The sequence below is a fragment of the Embiotoca jacksoni genome, unplaced genomic scaffold (genome assembly GCF_022577435.1).
Source record: "Embiotoca jacksoni isolate LCO1_2020_lvr unplaced genomic scaffold, fEmbJac1.0.p SCAF_8, whole genome shotgun sequence".
NCBI lineage: Eukaryota > Metazoa > Chordata > Actinopteri > Embiotocidae > Embiotoca > Embiotoca jacksoni.
Window position 1 is genome coordinate 20,942,524 of NW_027185436.1, and position 13,514 is coordinate 20,956,037.

At 43.9% G+C, this 13,514-nt stretch overlaps 2 protein-coding genes and 1 non-coding gene across 3 annotated transcripts in view; 1 reads left to right on the forward strand and 2 right to left on the reverse strand.

Annotated features, from left to right (window-relative positions):
* Positions 1-7,079, forward strand: part of zdhhc8b (zinc finger DHHC-type palmitoyltransferase 8b) — a 63,687-nt gene extending 56,608 nt beyond the window's left edge. Inside the window, exons 8-11 of the mRNA XM_069177999.1 lie at positions 1,017-1,119; positions 2,279-2,385; positions 2,504-3,570; positions 4,106-7,079. Of these exons, the coding sequence (XP_069034100.1) occupies positions 1,017-1,119; positions 2,279-2,385; positions 2,504-3,570; positions 4,106-4,238 (1,410 nt within the window). The 3' untranslated portion in view covers positions 4,239-7,079. The remainder of the gene's footprint in view (positions 1-1,016; positions 1,120-2,278; positions 2,386-2,503; positions 3,571-4,105) is intronic.
* Positions 7,080-8,018: 939 nt separating this feature from the next.
* On the reverse strand, positions 8,019-13,040 carry ranbp1 (RAN binding protein 1). The gene is made up of 6 exons (XM_069178000.1): positions 12,925-13,040; positions 11,499-11,632; positions 11,200-11,357; positions 9,960-10,088; positions 9,799-9,867; positions 8,019-9,257 (listed from the first exon to the last, which is right to left on the reverse strand). Exons 1-6 carry the CDS (start codon positions 12,937-12,939, stop codon positions 9,106-9,108), a joined length of 657 nt encoding a protein of 218 aa, XP_069034101.1. The 5' UTR covers positions 12,940-13,040; the 3' UTR covers positions 8,019-9,105.
* Positions 9,452-9,580, reverse strand: LOC138192059 (small nucleolar RNA SNORA77). The gene has a single exon (XR_011177769.1). It is a non-coding gene; the product is annotated as a small nucleolar RNA SNORA77 (small nucleolar RNA).
* Positions 13,041-13,514: the final 474 nt, after the last annotated feature.

The window sequence follows — 13,514 nt, forward strand, 5'->3', positions numbered from 1 at the left end:
GGAGTGCACATACAGATGTAACAGGTATTTACTTTCATCTTGTGGGATACTTAATTAACACACAAATTCTGCTGGGTTTTTTTTTTTTTCTTCAATGTAATAATACAAAGTGTTATGCAGTATGGAATCAATACATTGTCCAGTTGTCTCTCCACCCAAAATATGGAAGTCTTTCGGTCCTCAGTCTGTTAAACTGTGAGATCACATCACAGTTTGGTTCTGCATAGGCTTCAAGTGAGCAAGTAATTAATTGCACTGCAACGACTGTGTTTCTTTGTGTTGTCTGATGTAGTTAACAGCGTGTTTGTGTAGTTAGATGGGTTTTGCCACAGAACACAAGACAAACCTGAGGAAAATAATTCTGATAAAAGTTAACAGTCAGATCTAAGGCGGTGGGGATCCAGTAAAGAAGGCATCCTACTCCCTTTGGGAGTAATTATTTTCTCGTGTTCAGGTTGCATCAGGGAATACTTCTCTGCAACTAGTGAGAGATTAGGTGTAAAGTACAAAAGGGAAAAATTCTCACTGCCTGGTTTTGTGCATCAAATTTTTTTTCTAAGTGTTGCAGAGAACTGCCAGAAAAACAAAAGGTGCTACACAACATTTAAAAAATGCTAACTCAGCGATGTCACCTGAACTTTGAGCTTCCACTCGGCCTGAATGTTTGAAAATGGAAAAAAAAAAAATCTGTAGGTGTGAAGTTAAAAAGAATAATTTTTAGCAGGCCTCTGCAGTCCGCTTCTCATCTCAAGGCTACAACAGCTACGAGCAAAACACGTCTGAATCTCAAACTAAAGCAAGTGTTACCCAAGTGTGCAGCTAAATAGGTGGAAATGCTCTTTTAAGATGAAAATTGATGCTCTATTGAGAAAAACCCTGACATAGCTTTTCTTTAGCTACTAGAAAAGAAGCTGCCAGGTGCAAGCCTTGCCACTCAACCACCCTCTGTTGAGTGGGTGCTTCCCGAACCTGCTATTCTCTGGATTGTTTTCAACACCCTGCTCTCCTCCCTGTAGTCCAAAAGCAGCCTGGACGGTCTGGACGACAAAGAAATCCAGCCGCCGCTGCCGCCCAAAGCTGACAGGTACAACCAGAAAAGCCAGCTGACCTCCAGCGAAGGTAAGAACCACAGAAACACAGCCACCACCTTTTCTCTCTCCCCTGTCAGTCATCATCCGCCGCATATCTCTTTCCTGTCCTTTCCTGTCCGGACTGCACCCAACAGACACTCCCCAAACTCCCTCTGTGGGTCACGAGCGTCCCAGCCTGTGAGTTGGCGCTGGTTTCACCTGCTAAACATCCATCCCGATGGCACATCGATGGCCTTTAAAAAAAAAGAAAAAGAAAAAATGTTACGCCTGGCCAGTGAATCGGCGTGATTTGTAGTGGGGAGGAAAACCCTGCTGATTGAATCAGCACCAGATTTGTGGTACACTTTCAGAGTGAATCATTGCAACATGAATCACCACCTTTTTTTTTTTTCTGGTGGTTTGTAGCAGTGGGGCTCTGGCCAAAGGAGGGCCGGGAGAGGAATACGGTCCGCAGTCAGAACTCAAACTAGAAAATCACCGCCTTTAGAAAGCATCTGCTTAAATTAGGAACCCACAGTGGTGGTTTCGCAGCTCGGGGTAATGTACCTCTTACTACTGTTGAATTCTATAGTATGAAGTGTCAGTAATATGTAGTGTGAACAGCAGGTTCCCTCCTGAGGATCTCCAGTGTCATGGTGCATTATGGCAGGGAGGGAACACTTTCTGGTCTTCCACAGAGCTCCAGCGCTACCTGGTGGTCTTTCAGAGTATCGCAGTTGGTCTAAATGCCTATTTTAAAGCCATTTTGAAGAACTAAATCAAATAATTTGTCTGTAATCTTTGTGTATCTATCCAAACCAGTCATTGATGCATCGAGCACAGGAGTAGCTACTTGCTGAAAAAGCACCCGTCACTCCTTTAGGTTTTGTGTTTCAGTCAGGTAAAGGTATTGTATCAGTGACGGAAATCTGGCTACTGCAGGACTCAAATGTGTTGCATATCAATTACAGAGCTGACTCTTGCCATCCGGCCTCCCCGCAGCTCCAAATAATTTTATTCTGTGAAAATTGTGATTGTGTGGATTTCCAGAACTCCGTCCCAGCAGCCTGTTATCTCTGATAATAGAATTCAGCTCTGAGGTCCTCATTCCAAGAAATGACTTTCAATCTGAGCAGCTGTAATAACGTCATTTCCTTTATCTCTACAGTGGTAACTCTGTTTTTTTTTCCCCAATCTGTGTGTTGTAGAGAGCTCTCTTTCCGGTAAGACCCATCCGTCCACTCCAGCCATGTACAAATTCAGGCCGTCCTTTGGCACCATTCCTAAAGTCCACTACCACACTGCTGGAGAGAAGGTAGGACAGGATGGGTTTTTTTATGTGAGGTGTGATGAATGGTAGAATAGAATGAATAGTACCTTACAAGCATCATAAAGGACTCAGATTTGATGTTATTCTGCTGCTTGTTCCTCAGATTGTCATGCCAGATGACTGCAAGACCTCGGCCATCTTGGAAGAAGGGGTCCGTGGTCACGACTACCGATCTGAGCCGAACCTGGATCTGCCTGAGTACACCAACGCTCCCCTCCACCGCACCTTCCAGTCCTCTCCTCTCCAGCTGGACTCCGACCCGATCAACTCCCGCTCTCTGAGCCTGAAGCAGGGTAACCGCCGGCCCGAGAAGGGCCACCTCCCGGCTCTGCAGCCCCAGGCCGTCACATCCACCCCCTACAAGAATGTCTTCTCTCCAAACACTCTCTCCAACCGTAACGGCAGTCTCTCCTACGACAGCCTGCTCAACCCCAGCATCTCCCCCGCTACTGCCAACGAGTGCACGGCCCACCGCGGTATGCCCTCCACAGGGTTCCACTCGCCCTACCTGCCCACCAAAATGTGCCACATCCGGGAACCTGATATGCAGAGACACCAGGTCACCTCTAGATACAGTCCAGTGATGCCCCCCAGGGCGGTGGGCAGACAATCTCCTCACCCGAGGGAAAGGGACCCGTCCCCGGTGCGCTATGACAACCTCTCCCAGACCATCATGGCATCCATCCAGGAGCGAAAGGAGATGGAGGAGAGGGAGAAGCGGCAGATACTGCACGGGCGCTCCCAGACCCATATCTATGCCCAGGACTCTGTTGTGTTTGACGGGGGCTATGGCCTACCCTCCAGTGCTTGCTACCCAGATGGGCCTCGTGTCCCCGGCTCCAGGGGGGCCACGCCCCCGGCCTACGGCGGCTCCAGGGACAACCTGATGGGGGTCGGGCTGGTGGGCTACGGTCAGAGAACCCCTGTGCTGCGCCACGCCGGCTCCACGCTGGGCCGCGCCCCCAGGACTTCCTCCACCTCCCTGCACACAGATCACAGCAGCAGCAACAGCAGCCAGAGCAGGGCCACGGGCCTCGAGGGCCTCTATCGTTCCCCGGCCCACCAGCCCCACTCCCCTGCTATGCCCCGATCCCCCTCCTACACCCACCAGAAACGCTCCTACATCAGCGCCCTTGAGAGGACAGACTCGCCTCGTCTAGGGGGCCCAAGGTATGAATCCTAACGCTGCTGAGGGACTGCATGCATGTTACTGATCCAGCGGGGACTGGACTCCCCCTCTGCTGGACACAGCCATTAACGGGCACTAGTGTACTACTCCTAACTGTGGCGACATGTAGCACTTGTGTATGGTTTTTGTCCGACTGCGCTGTTCTGTCCATTTATTCCTAAGTTCTGTCTGATGTGAACTCTTACACGTTCTGTTTCTGATTTGTATGTCTGCCTTTCTAGGAAAATATCATTTTTGTATTATTTCACAAATTCCCGATGAATAAAATTGTGACTCCTCATTTCTTTTTCTTTTGCATGCTTTCCACCTACTCGCCTAACATCTAACATTTTGCGTGACTAACAAGCCGACACTCAAGTAATCACCCATATTGCTGCGATGTTTTTTTTTTGTCATTAAAAACTACGTCGTTCCAGGCAGCCTGCACGTTTCCACAACTCTTACTGTTTGGTTTACGATGAATCTCTCTGGCTCCTTGTGTTGAATCCTTTTCTCTGTTCTTCTCTTTCCACTCAGAGAGGCCATGAAAGTTAACGGGCAGATGGACTGCCACCCGAGTGCCCACGGTGCCAACCTCAGTCCCAGTCGCCACAGTAACGTCAAAAAGGTGACGGGCGTGGGAGGCACCACGTATGAGATATCGGTGTGAGCGGGGAACCCGACAGCGGCAACCTGCAACAAAGAGATTCCCTACACAGTACTTCCTGTTCTGGATTCACTGTCCGATCAGAGGATCTGTCTGCTCTTGTGTGTGTGTGTGTGTGTGTGTGTGTGTGTGTGTGTGTGTGTGTGTGTGTGTGTGTGTGTGTGTGTCTGTCTTGCCAAATGCCCGTGTGTGTTCGTACCGGAGGGGTAGGTCTTCAGTTGGTCACGCCGCCACCGGCTGTACTGTGAGTGTTTTTTTATGGTTTTCGTGGCTCATCATCTCGGTCGTAAGAGTGGACCGTCCGGCAAGGTCGTCGAAGTCATTTACCGTCGTCATGAAGTTGTTCCAAACGACACACGCAAACTTTGGCTGAACAAAAACACTTAACAGACGGATCAGACATCCTCACCGTAGACTCTCCTCCGAGTCAGTCGACCTCAAGAAGTCAAGGTGCTCCGCATTAACTCGTACTGTCCGTGTCGCCTCCGGCAGATGTGGTGGAGGTTTACAGCTCCGAGGAGTGACGTGCAAAGTGCAGAAAAACGCAACACGAGTGAGATGAGAAAACCGGGGAATGTCGTCTTATCGCGTCTCCTGCTTGCACCGCAAATTCACTGAGAAAAGCTGCAGTTCAAATTAAAGGAAAACAAACTAATTTCTCAGGAATTTAGTGCAACCAGCAGAGATGATAGCTGACATGAATTCATACATTATGAATGTCTCCTTCTTCGTCTCAGTCGAGTGCAGTTTTTTTTTTGTTGTTGTTGTTAGGGCTTGAAAACGGCTTGGCCTCCTTTATTCCCTTCACTAAAGTGCTGTAGGTAACCGTAGGCTTCTGTTTGGTGATTTCAACGTGACCCGCGACACGAGACAAGTGCTGGACGGGTACATTTGTTCTGACAGACCAGAATACCTCATCCCGACGTTTCGAGTCCAGAACAAGTCCGGCCTTTCACAACCAAAACAACTTTTCTGTTAAAAGTTTTGTCCAAAAAAAAAAACAAAAACAAAAAAAGAAGAAAAATGTTAAGTTCGTGCTGTTATGATATGAATTGAAGGGTGTTAAGAAACAAGTATCATGTAGTGAAGTGAAGATAACTGACCGCCCATTTCATTATTTTTTTTTTAAATCGGTTTGTTTCTTTTTATATACCCAAACCTTTCAAAAGCTATGTTTGATACATCTTTTTTATACAGATAGCCCGGAAGCCTGGAATTGATATTTTATTTTGAGTGGAGTTTTTTGTTTTTTTTGTTGTTGTTCATAAATTATAAATTCAGTAAATAAATGAGATGATGACTAATGGGTAAATCCATAAGTAAATATAGCTTGCCCTACCTTGCCGTGTAAAGAAAAAAATTGTATGATGAAATGTAATGAATAGATATGTAATGGTGGGGAAATTAAATATTAAAGTCAAAATCCTTGACTTGCGAACAGTCCCACGGTTCTCGTTGAACTGCCAACATGCACATAAGCCAAGGATCGGGGACTTTGTCTAGAAGCTGCCGTGAGATGTTAGTGCCAAAAATGGCTACAACCGCCAACTCCCCCTCCCCTCCCCATCCTTAGCTTCTCAGACAGCAGTCGGGTGACATCACTACTGTGTCACAGTGACATCATGGAGAAAGCCAAATCAATTTGCAGCAGCCGTCTGGTACAGCTCCTGTATTACCCGCCACTTTTTTTTTTCTTTTTTTTTTTTGTTCTTAATTAAAAAAAAAATTAAAAAAAAAAATTCAAACATTTATTACTTTTAACTGTAAAAATAACTGATAATGTCTGAAGTGGAGAAAATAAGCCAGAAGTTAGATGGATGTAAAATGTTCCATTGTGAATTTGGTTGCATCAAGTCGAGCTACATTTGCATTACAAACAAACCATTGTTGCCTTTTGAGAAGAAAAGCTATTTTTCATTCACAATGGACTATGAAACACTATTGTCCACTGAGGGACAATGAAACGACATTAGTGTTTTGTGTTGAGCAGCAAGTGACGTTTGTGAGGATTTCAGTCTGGGTTCGCTTTTTAACAAGAAGTTGTGGTAGTAAGGCCGATGTATAAAAAAAAAATAAAGTGATACGTGATCTTGCTTTAATATCAAATGACATCTCTTTTTAAAGTATCCATTTTTTTTTCCTTCCCGTTTTTCCGATAAGCTCATAGTTTGTTTTTCCCCGAGGGTCACAGCGTTAAAGCCGGTAGCTGTGGTTGAGCATGTTGCTTCTGTCGAGCATGGTCTCCCTTTTAAGGTCTCACCCAGCTGCCTTACCATGAAGACCGTACAACAAAGTCACAGAAGTCTATTTGAGTCATGTATTCCTGAAACACTGAGAATAGTTTCTGTTGTAAGGATCTGGTATTCAGGTCTAGCGTTTTTGGCAAATCCAATGGCTGGGAGCATCAGTGGAGCGGCAAACTGGAACACACTGAAATACCTGAATTGACCGTTAGCTGCTGAGTTACCTGGAACCACCCTCCCTCCCTCCTCCCCTCCCCCCCCTCCCATCCCCCGTCTATCGTGACCCCCCCGTTTGACCACATATCAAAAATGCTATCGATGTCATTCCTCTTTAAGATGACTGCCATTAGTCCCGGGTTGTTTTTCTGGGATGGACATCACTGCAGGTCAGGGGCCACATTCCTGACAGTCAGCAATGACTCTGTTCTGTCAGCCGCGAGCTGATTTTGTTTTCTGAAACTCATATAGAAAGTTCAATATGTATTAAAAAAAAATATATATATATAGAATATACTATAACTGTACATGCGTTCCTATTTTTGTGAAGAGGAAATATTTCCCAAATGAACCTGAGCAGAGTAAATAAAGTTTCCAAACTCTTTGAGTGAATCCGAATGATTCTTGTGAAGGTGATGACGAACACGTGTTCAACAGCAGCACGCGGTGCCTTCAAAAACGTCAGCGACTTTTCCGGTTGTGAACAAACGCAGCGCAAGCACAGTGGTGTGCACGGAGGAGAGGGCTGCTTCAAATTTCGCGAGTAGATATTCCAAGTTACATCACTTGATCAACATCAGCACCCGAGTTGCAGGCGTGTCTACGACCGCTGTTACGGCGACATTTGCGAATGCAGTCTGCGACAGATGCCCTCAAAGAAGACGGCGACAAAGCTGCGAACCGCGTGAAGCGTTCCAAGAGGTTTTTTCTGTTTCATCAGACGGCACGACATCACCTAACGTGTCAGTTCAGGACCACGACCGGGCGGGTTTTCTTTTCCTTTCATGGGGTTTTGCGCCATGAATTCTTCCCCCGAGGTGAGACCGTCAACACGGTTGTTCTCAGGGAAAACCGTTGGGTAGAAACGACCTTCGCTGCGCCGCAAAGGCAATTGTTTTCCATTGTTTTCCAATTGTTTTCCATACCCACAACAACGCGATCGTTGCTCCCCGCCGCCCTCAAACGTCGGATTTAGCTCCTATTTAGCAGCTATTTGTTCCCCCCAAAATGTAATATAAGTGTGTGTGTGCACTTTGCTCAAGTGTGAAATGGCAAATGCGCTCACATAAATGTTCACAAAACCCCAGGTAACAAAGGGGCCGATGTAGATCAAACAACGTAGCTGGTAACGCTGAGTCATGAAGGTTATTGCTTCCCTCTGCTTCGTGCCAGTCACCGTGACGCACGACCCGAATAGTCTCGGTACCGTTCTACTGCACCTCATAAATTCATTTTTTTTTTTTTTTTTAGGCCACAGCTGGCATTGCAAGTCAAACAAGTACCTCTTAACAAGAAACGAGGGATTTCCTCATGAATGCAAATGTGGTCTTTGACAGCTTTTATTTGAAGTCGGATGAAACATTTCAAATCATTTGAGTGCAAATGAACAGCAACATTCCATCCATAAACATGTATTTACAGATGCACTGGCACTTAGATGCACTTAAGAGGCAAGGTTAAGAACTCAATTAGTGGAAAGAAAAGGAGAGGGTGGTGAGCACACAGATCAGATAGGGCACACTCTGTTACATATACTCTACATGCTTTATATCTGGGAATGTTATGACCTAAAGAAAACAAACTTGATTTCCCGGTGAGGAACTTAAGTCTGAGCATAGCTGCACCAAACTGATGAACCGTTTACTTTGGACTTTTAAGGTTTTCAGATATTTTAAAACGAAAAGGAAAAAAAAAAAAAGATTAGCGAAGTGCATCTGGTCTATCAGGCAGCGGTCAGCTGAAAGCCCCTCAACTGTCTGGAGTGGATTCCTCTTCGAGTCAGTTCAAAACAGAACTGATAAAAAAATACAGAACCAAGATTTTTCTATTTCTACAAGGCATCCACTGAGAAGTCTTCACCTCACCTGTTTCTCTTAACAGTGGAAGCATGGACAGTGGACAGGCTGAGATGCATCATTGGATTTTAGACTTCTAACGCACCTCCATAATAATGCCTGGTGGTCCCTGACCGTGTGCTGCTAACAAGCAGGCTACATTATCTTCTCTCCCTACAAACTCTGCTTCAGAATAACAAAAATAAAACCAAAAAAAAAATAAAAAGTACCCCAATGTGGGAATCATCACTATCACAAGCCTCTTTTCACAGTTTGTCAGAAGGAATATTGAACTGTAGATGACAAGGATGGAAAGCGTAGCATTCCGTGGTGCAAAGAGGGAAAGGGGAGGGAGGGGAAGGAAGTCTTGTTTTTCATAAATCTTGTATATATTTATTTTTTTTTTCCCCCCAAGTGGCATCAAGGACTTGTGATCTTGAGGCAAAACAGATAATAATAAAAAAAAAAAACAACTAATAATATGCAAGTGTCCAAATTCAGTTCATTTAAGAGTCTATCGTAGAAAAAGAGGAAAAAACTGATAAATTGGAGATCAGCAGAGCAAGTTCTTGGTTTTCAATTCTTCTCCTCAGCTTTGACCGCCTTTCTCCCATCTTCTTTTTTCTCAGTCTCCTTTTTGTCCTCTTCCTCCTTTTCCTCTGACGCCTTGTCTTTTACCGACAGCTCCTCCAGCTTCTCTGCCACCTTGTTTGCGCCATCAGTGTTGCCTGTGGCAAAACAGTGAATTGTGCCGTCAGCTAAGAAAAACTACGAAAGTTTGAACTCAGCTGTTTGACTTTGGCCTGCATTCAGAGAAAATAGTCCCATTTCCCCCCCCCCCCCTCAACATCTCTGTTGTAAGAATACTTCATCTTTTCATGCGGTCAAATTAAGAAGCAGTATCGACCTGTGAAAACTGAATTGTAATGTAGCAGAACATACTCACACCAGCCTTTCAGAAAGCCAGTAAATCGGTACATTCTGCATGTTCATGTAGCAGACAGAAAAAGTCCGAGGCTGTAGTGTGCAGCAAAGAACAGAGTGTGTCTGCATACTCTTTAAAACTGTAATTACATGTAATGTCACCCGGAGTTTGGATTAGATTTAAAACCAGCTCAAACACATCAGTCAAACCTGATTAGAACATTGTTGGGGGGGTCTAAGAAATAATAAATATTGTCAAATTATTGTGTAAAATCGAATTGCAACTACTGCTGAATCAGTGCACATTTCATGAAGAAAAGGCCTTAAAGTGAAGGCTTCATGTACCTGTTCCCTCTAGATTTTTTCGGACCTCCTCCTTGCACTCGTCAAACTTCCCCTTGAACTTCTGAGCATCTGTGAACAAAACATACATGATATAAAATCAAATTTCAACAGGTTTGACCACCTTTAAGGTATAATAATGCACCAGATGTAAATATACTTACTTTCTGCGTTTAAAAAACGTATTGCCAGCAGTTCAGGTTTGGGGCATTCGTCGGCATAATCGGCTAGTGTGTTCCACACCCACGCTCGGTCGCTGCCGGCGTTGGGCTTCAGCTCCATCATGGGCATAACTGTAATTCACCAGAAGGCGACGAGGTTAACATGAGGGTGATGTATGTTAGCATATTCACTGGACTGAATAAAAAAGAAGTCTAATCCAAACATTTTGATTCATTTGATGGCATTCCTGTTTTTCTTCCAAGAACCAGGGGTCCCTCTATATTTACTACATTATGAGAAATATTAACCCTGTCATCAGTCCCTCCACCCAACTGTACTTGAAAATGTTTAGGGGAATACAAATATTTAGGATGAAGCACGTATCGGGAGTAAAACCGCCACGGTTTGGGATGTAAAAACCGGAGACATGAACTGTTAAGGGGTAAAAAAAAAAAAGGCTGAGAACATTGTGTGAAGAGAAAAAAAAAAAACTTGCCACAAGTCTTGAGGGTCGAGGCGGCATGCTCGTCTAGTAAAAGTTTATATAGATATTTGCTGTACATGATATTTGTATCCGCCTGAAAACTAAACAAACCAACATAAACTGCATAAAAGGAAATCAATAAAATGCAGGAGCTGAAATACACCAACAACACAAATAAAATTTTAATAACATTTTAACTTTAATTTTATAATGCAGGAGGGATGCAGTACCCCCCCACAAAACAAAAACAACAACACAATTGGTCACGACAACTCGCACAGCTGAATTATTTGAATCCCAAAACAGTGAATGTTGCCTAAACGTGAGGAGGTTGGATCTCTAAAAAAAATAAAAAATAAAGACTTCTTAACGCTGGTGAGAGCAGAGATGAGAAGCTGCAACACTCAACCCCCCCCCCCCCCCTCCCCCCCCCCCCACCTACAGTTCAGCGCTCACCACCGACACCACAGATTTCTGAGTTTTCTTTGCGGGTACACTGAAACGTGTAAACATCACGGGGAGGGAAGGACGACACGGTGGCTCAGTGTTTGCGGTGCTCAGCACTTACCTGACGTGCACAGGTGGGAAAAGATACAAGGTTTTGTAATAAAGAAAAGCCGCCTGCGGTTTAGATGCGTTTTGTTGAGACACTTTGCACATTGCAGTTTAGAAATTGTATTTGCTTTCTCTTTTTCAAATGATATTTATTGTCGTAATATAAAAAAGCGATCAAATCGATATTCGTGAACTCGACTCACTATGATGATTGGCACAGATCTTCAAGGTTCGGTCTCTCCTCATCAGGAGGCGGATCGTGCCTTTCTCTTTGTGTTTCAGAAGCTTCACGTCACCCGTTCCTCTCTCCTTCCACTCTGGTGGGTCGTTCTCAGAAGCGAAACGATAAAGTTTAGCCCTCCTGGGGAACACAAGACGATATTATTAAAAATGAATAGGTTCCCGCTGCCAGTGAAGACAACGCACCGAGTTCTTAAAATCGCAAAAAAAAAAAAAAAAAGCGCATCGCAAACAACAAGGGAGGTCGTTTTAAGCAACTCACATTTTAAACAGCTCCTCCTCGTCCTCTTCTAATGTTTTCACGTCCTGCTCAGGAAGGGACACGATGGGCTCAAAGTGGGGATCGTGATTGGAGTCCTCTGCGCTGTCTGCGGTGGTTTCGTGTTCTTCCTGCTCCTGAAAAGGAAAAAGCAACGATTAAGTAAACCGGCAGAAAAAACAACAACAACAACAAAAAAAACAACAACAATAAGATTCCACCGATTCGTCGGGAGTGTAAGTTAAAGCAACCGAGCGTTGCCGGGTCGGGTCGGGGCGATTCTTTAAATTCACTGGGACAAAGTGACGTCTGACCAACGGGCCATGAACGCTTCAATAGAGGGATTTAAGAGCTCATTGGTATAGATAGCTTTTGTAGGGAGGGGAGAACCGGCAGAGCCTTTTGTAACGTCACCGCTGCCATCTGAGTATATATGAGCACAGTTCATGTGTACAAGGTGAATTATTTACTAATACATCACTATTTTTTTAAATCACTTGAGGACAAAGATGTAATCTGACCCGTGTGAGTGACAAAAGTGTGAAACGAGCCCAAAGTTATGAGAATGAACTGACCGGAAACGAGACTCTTTCTTTCTTTAAATGGGCAAACGTGATAATAATTAAGTATAATTACCATTATTAAAATTACAGGGTTTACCGGTCAGCTGTAATCTCAAAAGTAATTATAACCCAGTAACGGCGTAATTTGTTAATTATAGCTACTGCCTCAAATAATTAAGACGGGTATATTAAAACAATATATATATATATATATATATATTATATGCTGACTTCAGCACAGTCTGTAAATAGTTGTTGAACTTTTATTTCCGAGAGACAACTCATTGTGAAGCTGGTTTCTGGAGGCCTTTCACCAGCAGCAGGCTAGTCGGGGAGCTAATCGCTGGGATTTGAACACCGGTTGTCGTGACCTAAAAAAAAAATAACCTCCCCCCACAGCTGATTTGTTTTTTTTAATTTGATTTTATTTCGGGGGGGTTTAAATCGGCACTACGTTCAGTAAAACGTTTGTTTTCTGCCGACACGGTGCGGAGAGTCCACTGGCTCCGTGCAGCTAACATTAGCCCAACTGTTGTGCTGGGTAGACAAAAGGCAAAAAGAGGCGAGCTTAAAGCTTTTATTAAAAAAAAAAAAATCTCGCACCGCCAGAAAAATAAATAAAAACACGCTTTCCGTCTTACAAGCTAACGAAAACAAATCAATTAACCGGTCGCGAAAACGCGAGATCGTAAAGTCGGGGAGGGTTTGTTTTCTGACTCGCTGTTTTCCCCCCTTTTTTTTTTTTTTCCCCTCAAAAAAAAAAAACTTTGACGAATTATAGCGCGTAAAAAACGCAACGTTTGTCACGAAATTCAGATTTCAAATCAAACAAAGCGCGTCGGATGACCCGGGAAGCGCGACCTCACCTTCGGGTCTGCCATATTAATGTAGATGTTTGTAGATGTTTGGAAGTAGTTTGATTCAAATCCCAAACTGGCCGCCGTCTCGCCCTCCGTTGCGCTCTCACTTCCTGCTGCAGCTTTTCGCGCGCCGAATTCGCTTACGTACGACGTCGCCCACATCCTGTCAGCGCGCGCACCGCCTCTCGGGGACTCCCGACTATATCAGTAAATTATAAATAAAAAAAAGTATTTACTTCAATAGAATTTTGAAGTATTTATAGGCTTATTTTATTTGAGTATATTTATTAGTATTTTTTTTTTTATTTTTTAGTATTTTATTTTTTGTAGCTACTTTTATATTTCTGCTCCATTTTAGAGGGAAATATTATTTAACAGCTTTACTTTTAAGATGGAAGATTTTTGGGGTTTCAAACGTCTTTACAAAAAAAAAAAAGCAGTCAGGGTCACATTACAGATGTCAAAGAGTTAAGGTAGGTGGGTAGGTATTTACTTTATTAATCCCCGAGGGGAAATTTTTTTCGCTACAGCAGCATACAGAAGCAATAAGATAATAATAGAAATAATAGAATAAAATACTAGAATATAATATAATA

Excerpts from the sequence above, each read along its gene's own strand:
- ranbp1 (XM_069178000.1), bottom strand. Across the intron at positions 9,868-9,959 it reads ACGTTTTTTAAACGCAGAAA|ATGCTCAGAAGTTCAAGGGG; the intron begins GTAAGTATATTT and ends TTTTGTTCACAG. Across the intron at positions 9,258-9,798 it reads AAAAAATCTAGAGGGAACAG|GCAACACTGATGGCGCAAAC; the intron begins GTACATGAAGCC and ends GTTTTGCCACAG.